Here is an 18,976-nt window from a genome sequence, read left to right on the forward strand (position 1 = left end):
CATCTAAAAATAGCAGAACCTCACCCATCAATCTTCCGCCGTGCTATAAGAACCATACTTAGAGCGTTTGGGATTCCTTGCGTCGGGAGATCAAACTCTTGGAACCTGAGCGGGAACGCAAAAGGGGTCTTGGGTTTGTTTGATTGTACAACCATCAGGCCAAGGACCAAACCTCCATGTGCTCTATCAGATAAAATGAGTTGTACGACTGCTGGTACTGAAGGGTACTGCTGGTACTAGCGGCTGGTGTTGTCCCATAAGCTACTGTGAATCTTTCCTGCCTGTGTGCCACGGGGAAAATCTTATCCATGCTTTAGACTTGACCTTTTATTCGTAAGCCCTTGCTCTCGGAGTGGTCCAACTACAGTGGTCACATTAGCCGTTTGTGAGCATGTACTGTATGAAGCACGTGCATTTTAAACTACCCCAATATCTATTTTCCAAAGAGCTTTCTGGGACTGTCGACTGTTTATATTATACATGTTGTCTTTACATTCTGTTACCTTTGTCTTGTTATCTTTCTCTTGTAACGCATTAATAATGTTTTAAAGGGGTGTTTTGTATAATACACCTTATCGTCAAAGCGGACTAGACTTCAGCGGATTTGATGTAACTCCTTCCATATTTATTTGAGTTGTGAGCAGTTAAGCCAAAGAGTCACGTTCCCTTCTACGACTGTTATCTTTGAATATTTCTTAGAATCCCGAGGAGGTAAAACTATCGAATATTTCACCTTAAAAAGGAAAAGATTAAGAGCCTGAACATAATTCATGTAACAGAAATGTGTTTCTTTTCTCCTTTTCTATCTTCTGGATCATCTCATGACCCCTCAGATTTACCTTTTGAGGCCTGAAGGGGTCCCGATCTCCACGCTGGAAACTAATGCTTCAGGTGCTTGTTAACATATTGCATGTGGCAAAAAAACCAAAAAAAAAAAAAAACCAAACAAGTGTAAACAGCTAATAGTCATAATAACTGATATTTATTTTCAAAGTGCTGAAATAAACTGGAATAACCCCTTTAAATTAAACAAACCTGACGTGTGCTATAGATCCATACAGTATGTGTGGGGTGTTCATGATGCCTGGATGTGTTTATAATCGAGAGGGCGGGGAAGCACAGGGATAAAGATTTTTGTAGTCTAGCGACAGATGTGAAATAATATTACATAAATGTAATAATTTGTTTCACTATCACCCAGGTTAATTAGTTTGTGGAAACGGGTAACCTATTTCTCATTGGGTAATTTGTCACACACTGACGAGGTAGCCAATCGGTGACCCTGCTGTTGGTGGGATCGGTCTCCCAGAATGCTGTGCAGCGAGTGTGTCGTGGAAAATCCGAGAGCGAGCCAATGTTTACCTCCGATTTATTCCACACAAATAAATGAAATCAGTCAATAAACCATCCAAGGGTGAATATGGCTCTCTCTGTCCGGGATTATGAATGAGAGCTCGTTAATTTCCCCCGCGTGTGCGTTCGTGGATCTGCGTGTGTGTGTGTGTGCGTGTGTGTGAGAGAGAGAGAGAGACTTTTCGTGTGTTGTTTGTACGCCTTTACGTCCACGCTTACAGATGCGTGTGAGAAAAGGATGTCTGAATGAAATCATGTGAATTCATAGATTCATTTATTGTATCAGAAATCAGGACAATTGATCGCAAAGGCCCACGTTCTTGCCATCATCTTAACAAAATCCCAATAATAGTTCGACGTCTCGGGAAATCCGCTGATTTGCTTTTGAGGCTGCCCTCGTGTCTCTCTGTTGACTTTACAAACTACCGTCTCCGTCCGAAGGCCACGCGGTTCCGTCTGCGGGCACCTCGAAAGCTCGTGAATCAACATGTGAGATCTCGTCGACATCCAGACAAAGCTCCGACACACAGCGCAAAATCAACCTCCTTCTGCTGGGCCGTTCGTACGCAGCAGCTCGGCCACGGTGTTGGGAATGTCGTACTTAAAGAGCCTCAACTTTGAAAAATGCCCCCCCCCCCCCCCGATTCGACTAACCCGGACCGCTGAGGCCTCCCGTTAATTTTGGCTGAACGTCCGAATTTTGCACAGGACAAAGGCTGTGGAGTTTGTTGCCTCGTCTTTTGTTTTGAGACAAAAAAAAAAGATCGTTGAGTTTCAGGTAAGAAAATACGAAGCTGGAACCGGAAGCATTAGGGGGTCTCTTCGGGGCCAGCGTGGAGACTGGGGGGGGGGGCCCAAATACAGCAGCCCGGAGACTGCCTTGATGGACACATGGGCGTGTGAGCTCTGTTTGTGGAGATGTGAGCCTGTCCTCGCGGTAGTTATCGGTTGCAACGCAAACATGATCTGAACCCGTGAGACTGCACGAATGTCTATGCACAAAGCCAGGAGTCGTCCCATACTTGAAACAGCTGAGCTGAGCCTGGTTTTCCGAAGTTTACGTTTCCAATGTCTGAGTCCAATTCATGAGAAAAAGAGAAATTGATCTCTGAAGTCGGCACGGGGCCACGGAGCCCATTATTATTGATGGGAAAAACCAGATCCTTTGGCTTTAGTGGATAGGGGGGCACGTTGGTGGCTTTGCGTCCGCGTTATGAATCCAAATTCACGAGGGCTTTAATTTTATTTGACAGGCAGAGTCTAGGAGTGTCTTGGTGATTGCTATTCCAGATGGCGGCGGGAAAATCCCATTTGAAGGTTTTATTAATTTTCGTTAAAATGGAAGAGGTTCGCCGATGCCGTCTCCGCCTCCTCGCTGACGGCGCTGACTGACACCTCGCTGCTCCCTCCATTTGTCATTGTTCGAAAAGGTCTTAATTGTATTACATGCAAATGAAGAGATTTGATTTTTGCCCATTATCTATTCATAAGAGAAAATGAACGGAACATTAGTGGGTCACCAAACGAGGGAGGGAGGAGGAGGGGAAGGAGGGCGGTGGGTTGGACAGAAAGGAGGAAGATACGGGCTGAAAGACAGTTGGCAGCTTTACATCGCCCTGATGTAAAGGCTTCCAACTTTTGGGATTGTACAAAAACACCCCCCCCCCCCATGTCTAAACGGCGTGAGCGTCTGTACGCGTGTGTGTGTGATAGGCCGAGGCTGATAATTAACCTATGATGACTGAAACACTGCAATTACACTCACACCCACGTGACAAATCAGAGTGACAGAAGCTTGAACACGCTCAGACATCCTCCCCGGTCAGCTTTAGACTATCATCCTCTGGATCGTGTGCCATATATATATATATATATATATATATTCCAATCAGATACACATCCTCTTTGTTTTTCATCATTTTGGTTGTTTGGGTGAGCCGACCCTTTAAAGGAAGAGCGTCTGAACCCCCCTTCTGCCAACATCAGGATCAGTGCGTCCACAAAAATCTCGCCACTTTTTGAAACCAAGAATCCAGCAGTTGGCCCGGTGGTCACTCTGAACAGGTATCAGTGCTTTTGCCTTTTGGCGCAGTCAGACTCCGTATCGTCTGGGCTCGTTTGTATGAAGCAGTCTGAGACCTGAGACCTTTAGACTTTTCTTTTTTTTTTTTTTACAGGGAATTTTGTACTGGAAAGGCGGTAAATGTGTGTGTAACTCAGACTCCTGAAGTGTCATAGCCTCAGGAACACTGGAATGCATTTTTTTTTTTTACAAAAATACCCCCCAAACAAACAAACAAACAAAAAAAGAACTGTAGATTTCATCCCCCATCTCCTACATCGGAGTCCCGCCGGGAAGGCGTCTCTTCACGGCCACTATGGAAAGAACGAATGATTACAGCACCCAGTAACCGTTTCCACGCCCTGGCAGGTACTGTCTGTGTAGCCACAACCTGATGTATCTTATTCCTCCGTGCCCCAGGGCTTCATAGTGGACCAAAAACTGCACACTGTACTGCACTGGGTGACACGTCCCTTCACTCAGAGAAGACGGGCACTGTACTGTACTTACACCAAACACCATCCTGCTACCATAAATACTCACGAATACACCGAACGTGTATTAGTCCGCGGCTAAAAGTGGTCCCCAGTGAATACACTATTTACTCGTCTGAGTAAGTTTTGCTAAAAACTACAGTGACCAGCAAGAATATTTCTTTATTTAAAAAAAAAAAAATTATATTTGCAACCTGTTTTTAAGGATTTACATCTGCAATAGGACAAATAGTCTTCCCTACCCTGTCTGAGTGCCACAGACAGGGTAGGGAAGCTAGAAAATACCAACTAACACATTGTTGCTTTCGGTTTTCTCGTAGGATTTCTTTATTATAAGATAGACTGCATATATGGATTAACGCCAACCTTGTCCGTAGAGTGGTCAGTGACAGGTTGGTAGCATTTAAGGTGAATGGAAAGCAAATGAATGTTCGTAACATACACAACCTAATGTGGAAGGGACCGAAGTTATGGACAAATCCTGCGTGTCAGTGACTGGACGTATGAGGGTGCTACCATGCATATGGAGGTCTGAGTGCAGATCTCCTGTGGAGGCAGGGGCCACAGTAGGTAAAGCAGAACACAGTGAGAGCTTGATAAAGACGGACAGTGAAGTGTGTTGGTCAGGAATGAGCCTCGCTCTTCTACAACACCCCTCCGAACGGCGAGGGAGGGAGCCTGTTATTGAATACTGTTGTTGGCCCATTGTTAAATTACAGCTTAATTCCTTTTCCATCATCATAACCATTTGTTTTCCTTCCAGGCCGGAGATAGGGGGATGCGATCAGGCACTATAGTGCAGGAGGAGGGAGCAGGCAGACTTTTCTCTTTGCTCTGGCTTCTATTGCTCTTTAGTGCTGTTAGTGCTTTGGTGGCCATCGTATCATGACTTCACCTCTTAGCTGATTCCTGCCATTGGTCATATTTGACACCTTGTCTGCTCCGGGCAGAGGCCACTGCACTCAGGAACCACTTACCCCCCCCCCCCATTTCTTCCTGATACCTACCCTTCTGTTCTTACCCGGTTTTTCATTTCTTGGCATCATCCTAGCGGTGTGGCTCTGGAGATGGCAACGTTGGTCTGTTCCGGTCTGTCGGTCTGTCCAGCACTGGTCCAGACCGAAATACCCGGACAGCTACTGGATGGATTGCTGTGAAATTTCGTACAGACTTCATGGTATCCAGAGGATGAACCCTACTGACTTTGGTGAACCTCTGACTTTCCCTCTAGCGCCACCTTGAGGTTAACATATTTGTCTTGATAGTGAAATATTTTGACAAATATTGGTTGAAAATCTATGAAATTTGGTGAAGACGTTCACGGTGCCCAGAGGATACATCCTGACTTTTTTGATTGATTGACTCGATTTTTCATCAAGTGCCACCAGAAGGTCAAAAGTTTTGCTTATTCTGCGAAAAATATCGCAACGTCTACCAGATATATTGGCACAAAATTTTGTACACGCATTGATGTTTAGCAGACAATGTATCCCAATGACTTTGGTGCTCCTCTTTTCCCCCTAGCACCACCATGAGATTGACTTTTTTGGATTTTTAGTGAAATATGTTGACAACTATTGGATGGACTGCTAAGAAATTTAGTATAGACGCTCACTCCCCCCTCTGGATAAAGAACAATAACTTGGGTGAGCATTGTGACATGTTAACATACTGACATTAGTATGTAGCTCAAAGCACAGCTCTGCCCAGGCACAACCTCACAGACATGCCAGCGTTAGTCTCGATCATTCTGTACCTGGATCACATTCCTTCACATCTTTTGAATTAATTATATCACTGACTCAAAACACTTCTCTAGGTTCTACACATTTGACCCATTCATTCAGATATCTGACAGGTAGTTAAACAAACAGAGCATCACCCATCGTCACATCTAAAACCCATTCCCTCCACCTCAACCAATCCCTCTCCCCAACCCTCCTCCTTTCTCCAGCTGCCCTTGAGCTTTTCTATTACCACATGGAAAGCACCTCGCAGCCCCTGACAAGCGCGGCGGATCGACACTAAATCAGAAATCAGTGCCAGCCGCAGATCTGAGCCACCATGAAGGTCACAGGCCCTACACTGCTTGTCGTCTCAATCGGGGGAGCAGGAGTAGACACAGCCAGGGTGATGTGTGACTGCGTGTCTGGTGTGTGTGTGTGTGTATCTGTGTGTTAACAGGGGGGGGAGACACCGAGAGGAGGAGAATGCAGAGTGGAGGGAGAAGAAGTGGAGGCAGAGCAGGTCAACATTAATAAAAAAACCCATTGGGAGGAAGTGATGAAATAAGGGGAAGCGAGAGAAGCTGTAGGCAGAGAATGTTTAAATCATACCGGAGAATCAAACAAATAATTTGCTTTTGTCTTTTTAGAAATATACTCATAATTTAGATACATACAAGAGGGAACAATTGGCAAAAATATTTGGTTATGCCTGGATAATAGAGGTTTGAACCTTGTCTGATCTCATGGGATTGTTACATACTGCCATCTAGTTGTCAAAAGGAGGATGACACTAATTTAAGCACAGGATACACCGCTGACTCTGCACTTAAGACCCCTCTACCTAAAAAAGCGTCTTGCTCATCGTCGCCTTTCTTGGATGTTTGAACTTCACTGTGCAGACTGATGCATGTGCAGAGTTTGACACTAAGAGGCGGTTTTCACATTCCTCTGCTGCAAGGGGGGAAGTCTCTCTGTGCTCACCCTGAATCTCAGTGTAACGCATGGACGTACGAAGCCTGATTTTGTGACATTACAACCAGTGTGGAGGCCGGTCACGGCCCAGTGTCTCGACATGCAATGACTGATAACTGATGACCATCAAAGTCACTTTATTACAACTGGGTTGAAACGTTTTCCTTCCTTTTGAAATTATTATTCCATAATAGCTCTGTGATAAAAGCCTTGTAAAGGATTACATGAGTGGAGAGTTTCTGATGTTTAATGTAACAATATCCAAAAGACTTTGCAGTAAAAAATGTTTCTTAAATTAAATTCTAAACTGGGTTACTTTTAAGACAATTGGATGGGTTGTACAGACGCTGACTGGGCCACTGTTTTCAATCAAAACTTTTTTCACGTTCATAGATTATGGATTTTTCACTGAGGGAGATTAACTAGATGCAATTTCAAGAATTCTCAACAAGGTAATTCAACTTTTTAATTGCGGAAAGTAACTTAGTGAATCCATTCCTTAAGCACAGTTTTGGGTATTTCCAATCCGTGCGACTTTACACTTCTGCTCCGCGACATTTCAGAGGGGAAGTATCGTACTTTTTCTCCACTACTCTGATTTTACAGCTATAGTTAGTTTACAAGTTCAGATTTTACATCCAGATCATATGATGAGCTTAAAATGTGATGCATTGTCATACTGAGCTACAAGTAGATCAGAATTAAAAAAACATTTGACTATAATGAGGATTAAATTATGATAATAATGATGGTTGCTGTTGATGTTAGATTTTTCGTATGACTGTGGTAGTCGGTTGACCTTTTCATGGCCTGAGCTTGAAAAATCCTCACACTTTTTTTTGTTTTGTTTCTTTATTCTAACTTGGTTCAGAGTGCTGTTTTTTATTCGTTTGTTCATTTTGCTTTTGTGGACACAGTAAAGAATAATATGGCAAAAAAATTATAAAAAATATACACATTAATGCATCAGTAACGATCATTTTGATAATCTAATATAATCGTATATTACTATAATTTTCTGCATAATTTATACTTTTACTTTAGTACTTTAATTAAACGAGCCTGATTACTTTTACTTAGGTAAGATTTTGAAAGTGGAACTTTAACTTTTAATGGAGCATTTTAACACTGTTGTACTTGTACTTTCAATTAAGTGAGGGATCGGAATACTTCTTTGGCCAGTGGAACTTTTGTTCCATGTCTGGAGGTGAGGTTTTAGGAAAACACAATAAAATAATACAACATCCCGAAGGCAAATGTTGTCGAGCTCTGAAAACCTCACACCACCGTCTTAAAACTGAAACAGCAGTTGTTACCATCACTTCCCGAATATGAGTCCGCCCGAAAGGAAACGTGTCCTACAAGAGCTTCCGTAGTTGGAGTCACATGAATGGTTTGTTGTGGTCGTGACTGAAATCCACCCTTTTATGTCATGTAGCTTGCACGTTACCGTATAAACCAGAAATTTGTCGGCCTCGGGTGAAGCAATCCGGCCGTCCCGTGTCCACGTCTTGCCACGCCGGCGGTAAACAGGACGGTACTTCATGAGGCCAAAGCGCTTTTGTTTACGCTAATGTCTGGTAAGTTAACGCACACGCCTGTGGCGCTAGCTTGCTTGCTTGTTTGGTTTTTTTGTTTTGGTCCACCCACGGAGAAACGTCTGTGTGAACTGGCCTTATCCCGTGCCTTCAGCTCACCTCGGCTGGTAACGAAGGGAGCCATGCTTCGGTGGATACTCGGCGGGCGGGAGGCTCAGAGCTCCGTGGAGGTGAGATGTCGCGTAGACGCCGGGTTAGCCGTGCTCACCTTTGCGCTCAATTTTAAGACGCTTGGACCTTATTCTTCTACTCCACAGCATTTTAAGGGGGCGGACATTGCACTTTTTAGCCCACCAGCTGCATTTATCTGACAGCCGCGGCCGCTCTGTAGATTAAAAATTAAAAATTAAGACTAAAATCTACGTGCAGAATTAGGCAGGTGCCCACTGATAATTGACGATATAATCGAAAAATAATTATCGAAAACAAAGCACTCCAATTTTTTTTAATATGTGAAAACACACTTGTGTATCAGAAGTTTTTTTTTTCTTCTTCTTTCCTGTAACAATGAATCATCTCACGGCCTCTCAGATTCATTGTGTGACCCTTCTGGAGGGGCCCGACCCCTACGCTGCGAACCGGCGGACTAGTTTGCCGGACAGAAAGTAGTTGAAGATAGCTCCAGCTCGAGCAGCTACGGCAGCGAAATGCTGCCAGAGCGTTGTTGCATCACCGTGGAGCTAGTTTTAACTACCTTATGGGAAGTTAAGTCATTTAGACCAGTGGTTCCTGGCATAGGGCCTGGGGCCCCGCCAAAGGGTCACGGGATGAATCTGAGCGGTGGTGAGATAATGAATGTGGGAGGAAAGAGGAAAAAAAACAAATCCCTTTCTCGGAAGTCACTCCTTCATTCAGCCATTCACTGCTCCCTATGTAACAGACCGACAATAGTTTACTCAGATATCACACGTGCACTTATCATCATCATTTTGCTTCATCACTGGCATCTTTAACTATGCGTTGTCTTCTATAAGTTTATTTTATGTTTTAATATAAGAGTTGATAAGTATTCCCTAGTTCCAGCTTCTCAAATGAAAGGATTTGCTGCTTTTCTTTGTCGTGTATCTTTGTCAACTGAGTATCTTTGGGTTTTGGACTGTTGGTTGGACAAAGCAAGCCTTCTCAGGACCTCACCTTGGGCTCTGGGAGGTTGTCATGTGCATTTATTCACGATTGTTTGACGTTTCAGAGACTAAATGTATTCAGATGAGTTATTCTCTTTCAATTACTTGAGAGATTAATCTGTAGACGAACCTCTGACAATAATCAATTGTTGCAGCCCTACGGATTTTAATCTTAAAAGTAACTATAGCGGTCACATAAATGTAACGCAGTTAAAGGCACGATGCATACCCCTGGAATGTCGTGGAATAAAAGTATGAAGGAAATACTCTGGTAAAACACATGTCCCTTAAAATAGAACTGAAGAACAGTACTTGAGTAAGTGTTACTTTCCTCCACGGTCTGTACGCGCTCTGCTCTCTCCAGCCTTGCACCGTCTACCTCTGCACCTCAGCCTGTTTGTCTCACTACTTTCCCTCTTATGTCTGCAGAAAAGCCCTGTGTTGTGCATTGGCGAGGAACAGCCCAAAAACTGGTTCACTGAGCTGCAGGTGCTGAAAGGACATTTTGACATTGTTCGATTTCTGGTGCAGATTGATGACTTCAGGTAAACAGACCACAACCCCCCCCCCCAGCCCTGTCTTTCTCTCTAACCTCTCTCCTCTCTACCCTTGGCTGGCCTCTATCCCCCTGTGATTGACAGGAGATCCTCACCTACAGCAAACTTACAGAGCATGACAAGAGCCCAATCATCACCACTATGTGATTGTGTGTGCAGAGCACAGTATAACCAAAGCCTTTTAATGCTGTCCATACACACAAGCACACACACACACACATATACCTACGGGTTTTGCACCTGCTCTCTTCTCCGCGCTGCTTTGGGGAAGCATGCTGCACACTGGCATGGTACAGTGGGTCTGCATAAGTGGTCAGATTGGGATTTATAACAGAACTAAGTCTGTGTGTGTGGGTCAGGAGGTGGGGGTTGCTTCATGCCTGGTCGCCTCCAGTAATAACCCCCTCCTCTGGGTCTTGTCCTCTCCGCACACAGGTCCACATTCGGGGCAAAGGCCAGAAAATTCTCTCCGGATTGCTTTTGAAGTCCGAAAATGTATCCTCGACAGTTCCTCTCTTCTCATTTTATCTCTCTTTTTTTATCCACTCATCCTGTCTGTTGATTTTGGGAACAGGTAGTGTGGATGGTTGAGGGTCAAGGGGCAAGTGGAGGCGGTAAGCCCCGGGACAGATGTTCTTTAAGATTTCTCGGCTGGAGACGGACCTACGGGAAGTGATTCCTCACATAGATAGAGGCTGTCTTGCAGTGTTTGTCTGGGCAACCTGCTAAAGACGAGGCTGCCAAGTGCACATCTCCGCCGGAGGTATCTGTGTCACATGAGTCTGCTTGCAAGGAACAAATCATACCTTTCATCTTATCTCTCCCAGATGTGCCTCAGCCGGGGATGATGGCCTTGTTTTGGTGTGGAATGTTGAGGTAGTATGTTGCAAGTTGGTTATTTTTGTGCTAATTTAAGTTGCACCCAACGCCGTGGCGCTAATTGCTAATTTTTTTTTTTTTTTTTGTCTGGCTGTTAGACCGGCGAGAGGCTGCAGGAGCTGAGGGGCCATTCCCAGCAAATAACAGCCATAACCACCTTCACCTGTAATAATGGACTCACGTCGCACACCTCCCTCATCACCGCCTCCTCAGACAGAAGTCTCAGTGTATCCTCGTACCTAAAGACAGAGCGAACACCCCTACATTTAAACACATACTAAACTCATCCATATGTGATTGTTTGTAATCCAAACTTGATTTGTCCTTAATCTTATTTGTCAGTTGTGGGATCCGGATACAGGCAACAGGGTTCAGACCGTTTCCGATCTTCAGTCGTCTGTAAAGGTAATTGCTACACCCCTTTCAAGCCCCTTTTAGACATGTACCTCGTAACATGAATGCGATTGCAGTGTTTGCAATAAGCACCCGAGTCTCTCTTAAACAAAGTCACAACGGCGATTTGCACTAGGTCGGACTTAGTAACATTTCCGTAATACTCCCAACACGACACAGGTCTGAGTTTGACGGTCAGATTAATGTACAGGCAGCAGCAGCACACCAACACGTAAAACGCGAACAGAGGGGAATCTTGTTACACCTTATTAAGAGCAATGTAATAAATTAACCTCTTCATTATCATCCTTTATACACCCACACGCACAAAAAACAACGTTAAACGTGCTACAAAATACTGTGAATGAGACAGTGTTAAGTTGTGTAGGAGGTTCTTCTTCTGATCGCATCGGTCTAGGAAACTGATTTTTCAACTGATGTAATTCCGAATACCCAGCAAAACGATTTGCGTGCATCATATGCACGAATGGGAATAAAAGACGGTCCCAGTCGAATTTCTTTTTATTCCCTGCAGAATAAATCAATTAAAAAACTGAGGAGAAACGCATTAGTGGATTCATTAGTGAGAAGGGGGCTTCAGTCATCAAAATAAGTCGTAAAATCCGTAACTGATGGAGGCTACGTGAGAGCAGGAAACACTCGTCCTTTTTCACGTTATTACCGTTCAACTCACCACTGTTGTACCGCACTCCCTGTCGTGCCACAGGTGCCAAAGCATTGTGGCTTTTTCCTTAGTAGTCCAGTCATGAAGAAAAGAAGATTTATGTAAAAGATGCCTGTGTGTGAGTGACATAAATGAGGCAAATGAAGCCAGCGATGTTATATATTCCGTGTCTGAAAGGGGCTTTAGTTACATGACTGTTTCCTTCCATACGCAGAAGTACCAATTAGAGGTGCTGGGAAAGTGAAGGAAATTAGTTTTCATGACAGCTGTGGTTTTGCAGCATACTCAGTCACCTGCCCGGACAATTTATTTTGATCGCTGTGGGGGCATTTTAACAAACCAACTACAAATGTAAGTAAAACACACTGAAAACATAAAGGGGGTTGGGCAAAGCACCATAAACACCGTATAAAATAATGTAACTCGGTACAGCGAGAAACACAGCAACCTCAAGTCTCTTAAATAAGATTTGAATGATCACCTTTCTGCAGGTTCTCTCCCAAAAGAAAAGAAACGTAAGTTCCTCAAAGGTAGCAACTGCTGCGGGACTATTGGTTTGCATTAAAGGGGTTTATGATATCGTGTTCACCGTCTGCATTTTACCATTCGATGCGGTTCATTATCTCTCCACTGTTTCCCGGTTTATTGTTGGTAGTCGAGATGTTTGGTGAAAAATGTGTCGGCGTAACACACGATGGCATTCTTAGGATCGTCCAGCACTGCATTGAAATATGTCACAGAGCAAAATCCGTATCGCAGAATGCTGTGCTCGCTGTCCTCAATTGTCAGTCTAATGTTGGCCAGAAACAAGAAGATTATTAGTGGTTAAAACTTAATTCACATTACTCAAGTGTATAATTAGTGCAAGGTCCACGGAGTTTTATGTTAACGTCCAGTTTCATCCCTGTAGCTGTTAAACAGCATTGGCAGTAGCGCTGCTCTATTTCGCCAGCGACTCGAGAAACCCCGTTTGTGTGACTTCTAATCAGTACGTAATGTCGGTTTCCCTTTTGTTACAGCTGCATTGTACACATCTGCTTTCTGTGTTCACCAATAGCATCATGCAAATATTTGTTATCTTTCAACTTGAAAGTAGTTTGGCAGGAAAGAAATTCCTTAACAGTAACCATACCTGCAGAAATGTTAAGGCCGTGCCTCATACATTTTAATATAGAACATGTACATTACGTCTTGGTCCATCACAATAGATTTTCCTGTATATTCCTTCTATGGCATCCAATTCTGGGCAATTAAGTTGTTGTTTGCAAGATATATAACACACCAATTAACATGTTTGACACTAAAGGTTGTTATGCCAGTTATAATTTAAGATAAAAATTATAATTGCCTGTGTGGGTGTGTGTGTGTGTGTGGGGGCGTGCGTGCATGTGCGTGCGCGTCCAAATAAAAAAAAAAAAAAGCAGATGTTTACTTCATGTGCTACCCGGATCTGTGTCTCTCTCAGTGTTTGCTGGTGCTGGAGCAGCTGTGTGTGTGGGTCTCCGGTGGGGAGGAACTGTGTGTGTGGAACGAAGACTTTCAGCTGCAGTGTCACAGACAGAACCACAGTGACACCGGTAAGGAGGGAAAAACAAAGGGAAAAATACCTGTCACAGAACACCTCTCGTTTGTTGATTGCTGCACCAACTATGTTCACCCCTGACACTGCTTGTTTGCACACAAGCTGATTAATGTTGTCATCGCGTCTGGGCACTTGGCAGGTGTAACCGCTTTGATAGAGCTGCCCAAGAACTGCGTAGCAGCTGCCATGGATAAAGAAATAAGTAAGAGAAGGATTTTAATGATCCCCTTTGACGAGGAGGTTCAATACTAACAGTATACGTCATGCCCCAATAGAGGAAAACTGTCTGGCTTAGAGGGATCTGTATTTCCTCTTCTTTGCAGTGATCTACAGGCTGACAGTTTCTGCTGATTCCTCTGTGTCAGTGGCTGAAGTCCGCTGTCTGTCCGACCACCAGGACCAGATTCGAGCTCTTATCAACGTCAGCGGTCAGTTTCTTTGACGAAGCTCTGGCACTTTGGTCATAGTGACTGCGTTCGACACAGATCTGAACGGTTTGTGCTTTGTCGGTTGTCGCCGTGTCGTCCTCAGACGGGCTCTTCGCGAGTGGTTCCCATGCGGGCGAGTTGATCTTGTGGGATGCGGTCGATTGGAACATTCTGGCGTACGAGCACATCCTGTGGGAGGAATCCCAAACCTGTGCCCAGGCGGAAATACGGCTGGGGGCTCCCAAACCCAGCGAGATGTCCATTCAGCATCTGACCACCAACGGAAAGGTGAAGGAGACAGGATGGGTGGATGTACCGTTTTTTGTATCATGAGAACATTATATGCTGTTTTGTTATTGTGATCCATAAACTAACGTGGCGTTTGTGTGTTTTGCAGCTCATCCTGGCAGCTGTGGGCAGCGGTCTGTATGTGTACAGCATTCTGACCAAAACAGTGGTGGCCTACAGGAAGGTTGCCCATGACTCCAACGTCTTACACACCATGTTGCTATCTGACAGGTAATACGTTTGTATTACAAATTCTTGTCTCTACCTTCTCCAAAGTGTGATGGAAAATCAGGTTTACAGTATGATTAAGTTCAAATTAGTTTTGTCTTTGGGTACATATTTTATTTTCCGCTGATTGCTTATATGAATAATCTGCTTTGACAGCCTGCGCAAGAAGAATTTTCTCCCTGGATGCACTATGAAACCTGTGGTCACACTTGGTTTTGAAGAAATAAATAGTCTAAATGATGATGGTAGTCTAGACCAGTGGCTCCCAAAATGTCTGGCTTGCAGTATGTTTGCATACTGCAAGCCTTATTGCATAGCAGTGCAGCTGGCCTACTAAACACAGCTGAAAATCTTCAAGACATATCTATTTAATTTTTTTCTTTTTTTGAGTCAAAAGCTCAGTATTTCTGCTTTATTGTTCTGGTTTATTTATATTTTGTCATGTTTTAATGTGAGCTTGCGTTGTCTGGGCCTTTAATGCACCTGTCAAAAACCACCAATTTCAGTTGGGGAAACCAGGATATTGTGTATCTGATTTGAACTGTGATATATTTAAAAATGAAAATCAGCAGAACCAGAAAACCAGCAAAATATCAACCAAATATCAACATGTGTCCTGAGCTTTATTATGATCAAGTTCTTTTATTAACAAAAGAAGACAAATAACTAAACAAACATTGATTGATTGATTGATTGGTATATACAGTGTCAGTGTCTTTCAAGGTCAAAAAGACAACATATCATAAGACTTAGTTTATATACCCGAAGTTTTCCAATCACGAAGGGGACTAATTTTCTGTAAATCTCGCCAAAACAAAGCTTTTCTCATTAAAAAGCCAACTCAATATATGACCTTCAGACACCCATAACAAATCAGGACTCTTTAACTGATTATTTCACATAATGGACTCTTTAGGTCGCTGTACATGAAAATGAAATTCATCATCACCGACACCAAGATGACGGGGAAAACAAAGGGCTGCTCTTCAGGATTGCCTTCATATTGTATCCGCTTGTTTCAGATGCCAGCAGTAAGGCACCTGTATTTAATTGGGCAAACAGGAACCTCTGTCCTCTTAGTAATTCATATTTAATGCATGGTTTTGTGTAAAAAATCTTCTTTGATTTGAATGTAATTTCTAAGCTTTGGCTTATTCCATATATCCCGGAGATGGACAGACAACACAAACAAACATTAAGATGCCTGCAAAAGCAGGAGCCCTGGTACAATACAGCGCATATCTGTGTCCTAATGGAACCAGTACCTAGAAATAGAACAGCTCGGGATTGTTATTCAAGCAGCTGATAGACTAAACTGTGGGTGTGACACTGTCTCTGTTTCAGCGAGTTGATGTCCTGCTCTGAGGACGGCAGCGTGAGGATGTGGGAGATCCAGGACTTACCTCTGCCTGCTGAACCTGCCTCTCCAGGTGACAGACACACACACAACAGGACCAACACAAACGTACAAAGTCAGGTCTGAGCGCAGAGGTCGCACTGCTGATAGGATGGTGAGCAGCTCGCATACTCTGTCCTAACATGCAGACACGTCAAGCAGTAGGCCGTCGTCCCATTTCCTCCCGCGGATTTGTCATTTCCGGTGATAGATCACATACGTAAGTAGGAATCAGCAAGTTCAAAGACTGAGGAAAATTGCCTCCACTGGCCTTGAGTGTGTGTTTACAGTTCAGAGTTTTGATGTGTGGTGTGCACTAATGCAGTCCAGTTGTGGTATTGCGCTTATCAAAGGAAAGTGTACTCTCCCGGCACTCAGAGAGGCTGTGTTCCCCACTTGAGCGGGGCGGGTTGCGTGTTTGTCTGTGCAGTCATTGTGTCTTTGACGGTCTAGCTGTCTGCAGTGGGTTCAGAACCGTGGGGATTCTGAGTAGACCTTGGCTGGAGAGTACGGTCAGATTAGATCACCCGCTAGTCATCACCAAAGGCCAGTTATCTGTCTGTTTGCTTTATGTCTCTCTCACTCACTTGCATCTTCTGTGGTCTTTAGAGGAAAGATCTGGCATATTTAAACCGGGCGTGTTTTTCGTAAATGTGGCCATTTTGACAACGGGTCATGTTAACTTAGACTTGGAAATGAGGACAGTGTAATGCGAAAGGAGTTGCTAATAGTGAAGAGCCCTTACCCAACTCTGCAGTTGTCCTCAGCTCTATGGAGCGGTTTAGCATCTTTCAGCTCATTGTTTTGGTTGTATGACCCACAGCTTTACCGTTTCACACTCACCTGCTTTGTCTCCAGCAGCAGCAGCAGGCAGCTGTTTTCAGTGAAAAGGCTCTAGATACAGGCTCTATACACTACCTTTCCAGCGTCCCTGAGTCCTCCCAATAAAGCAGGTGATGAGGAGCAGACAGATGAGGGAAGCTTAAAGTGGCTATAATCAGTATTTTTATAATAGCAATGTATCAAATGAAAACGTGAAAGTAGTAGTTATCACATAAAGCTGCGGCTTTATGGAGCTTTATAGTGAGTTTCAGCTCATTGTTTGTCAGTCCAGACCATAACTTTGCTGTTTTTTGAGAAAAAGCTCTAAAAAGCCGCCGTCCACTACCTGCTCAGCAGCAGACAGCAGACAGAAACAGACACTAGCTGGTGAACATGGAGGAGCATTTAGCAGCTGAAGAGCCAGATGTTCCCCTCCGGATTTAATAGAGACCAAAAACGGAGCTAAACTAAAACACTGGCGTATCTCAGCCTGCTGTATTTCACATAAATGTAGTCATTGTGACTCTAAGGGTCTTGCTCATTTTGCATCTGTGAAAGCAGTTTTGTTGAGTAATAGCATCTGTAACAAGTTCGGTTTTGTTACAGGCTCAGTTGTATTGTTTGCGTCCTCTTTAATTCATTACGCTAAAAAAAAAAAGGTTCTTTCGATCCATCAACCCAGGGTTCTTTGGGATGTGGACCTTTGGCCGGTCCAACAAACAGAGCGGTCCACCGTCGAAGAAGGTCACGGATGTCCCCAACATCAGGACGCTGGAGTTGACAGGCGACCTGATTGGACACTCGGGGGCCGTGCAGGTACGATTTCATGATGTGCGAACATAACAGCATCGTTCTGCTTCAAAATGGTGTGACAGTAGCGCTTTAGTAAGGCGTTCTGGCTCTCCCTCAGATGTTTGTGAGTTTCAGGGAGAACGGTTTGGTCACATGCTCGACGGACCACCTGCTGATTTTGTGGAAGAACGGAGAAAGGCAGTCCCACCTCCGCAGCCTGGCACTGTTCCGAAAACTGGAGGAGAAGGGAGGACTCTGAACTGTAACCTGTCTGTAACCTGTAACGAGTCGCTGCCTTAAAAAAGAGGGGAGGGAGGTTGTTGGTTGATGTTGTTCAGAAATGATGTGAATTTAGTGTAATGACTGTAGTGTGCGTTTAATGATAATGAAACGGTCGTCTGCATTTTGACTGAAAAGAAGTATCTTAACTTAAATTTGAAAAACTCAGTAAATACCTCATCTCAGAAACAGACAAATTGTAGTGTTTTTATTTCAAGCCTCGTGTGTTTCAGTGCTCCGATGTTGATGTGATGCCAGTCGTTTGTTCGGGGTCACGGGCTGGAGGCCTGTTCAGTGGCCGCTTCGGTGGGTGCACCCGTGCAATCTGTTGCGATTCAAGACAAACAGCTCTTCCTTAAATCGCACCTTTTACAGAGTTCATAAAATTCAGTTTTTGTTGACGTAGTTGGAAATGTGTCCGTTGAATTATACGTTTATTGCTGAGGTCATAGTTAAAGGCGGCGGACGGCGTTATATCGAGGTGTTTCTCATTTTTGGTCGTCCTGAGGGGGACAGAATATTAGAAACACCTCTGAATAGAATGTAGTCCAGTACAACACCACCGTTGGTTATGACCTCAGTGCTAAAAAAAAAAAGAAAAGTACACTTTAGGAACCATAAAAAGCAGACTTTATGGCACAGCGGTTGCATTGGGTTGCATTAGACTGTACCTAATAAAGTGCCACTGAATTTATATTACTGTATTAACCTGTCTCTTTGTAGAGATTTGTGTTTTTTCTTCCAAACACTCCATCTACCAAAAACCCTGTTGTGACCAGACTACTATTTGCTCTTTGTAGCATCAGCTCAATCAGATTCTGAACCCCAAAGAGTCTGCCCAACTCCCGTCCGAGCTGTTATCATGCATGCATTCACTTGGATTGGTGGTATTTGACATCGTTAGTCGGTTTCTTGCCGAGAGTTAGATGAGAGGATATAAATATGAAGCTATAGCCGGGACACAGTTAGCTCAGCTCAGCTCAGCTCAGCTCAGCTCAGCTCAGCTCAGCTCAGCGACTGGAGATAGGGAAACAGCAAGCCTGGCTCTGTCCAGCACCCCCAGAGGTCACTTCACATCATGTACTGCACATACCCGCTGTAAAACCCCACCTTGTTGTCTGAATTGTTAATTGTTGAGGTTTGGAGGCGCTGGTAGATTATTATTATTTTTTTTTTAACCTTTGGACAGAGCCAGGCTAGGCTAGATTTTTTTTACCCTCTTTGCAGCACTTTTTGTCGGACAACACTGACCTTCTGCTCTTCTGCCTGTAGCCTTATATTTTTTCAACGGATAAGCAGGTGGAAATCGGAAAGGAA

At 44.0% G+C, this 18,976-nt stretch overlaps 1 protein-coding gene across 2 annotated transcripts; it reads left to right on the plus strand.

The window, feature by feature from the left end:
* Positions 1-7,947: 7,947 nt before the first annotated feature.
* On the plus strand, positions 7,948-17,850 carry wdr41 (WD repeat domain 41). 2 transcript variants are annotated; one of them, XM_040156528.1, is made up of 14 exons: positions 7,948-8,188; positions 8,301-8,376; positions 9,760-9,875; positions 10,715-10,763; positions 10,865-10,993; positions 11,109-11,171; positions 13,310-13,421; positions 13,566-13,628; positions 13,750-13,854; positions 13,958-14,142; positions 14,252-14,373; positions 15,715-15,800; positions 17,271-17,404; positions 17,499-17,850. In XM_040156528.1, the coding sequence occupies exons 2-14, from the start codon at positions 8,329-8,331 to the stop codon at positions 17,637-17,639; spliced, it is 1,353 nt and encodes a 450-aa protein (XP_040012462.1). In that variant the 5' UTR covers positions 7,948-8,188; positions 8,301-8,328; the 3' UTR covers positions 17,640-17,850. The 2 variants fall into 2 exon arrangements, with proteins under 2 accessions (XP_040012462.1, XP_040012461.1); XM_040156527.1 differs by having other exon boundaries at positions 13,750-13,852; positions 13,944-14,142.
* Positions 17,851-18,976: the final 1,126 nt, after the last annotated feature.

This window comes from Xiphias gladius, chromosome 20 (genome assembly GCF_016859285.1).
Source record: "Xiphias gladius isolate SHS-SW01 ecotype Sanya breed wild chromosome 20, ASM1685928v1, whole genome shotgun sequence".
In the NCBI taxonomy this organism is placed as follows: domain Eukaryota; kingdom Metazoa; phylum Chordata; class Actinopteri; order Istiophoriformes; family Xiphiidae; genus Xiphias; species Xiphias gladius.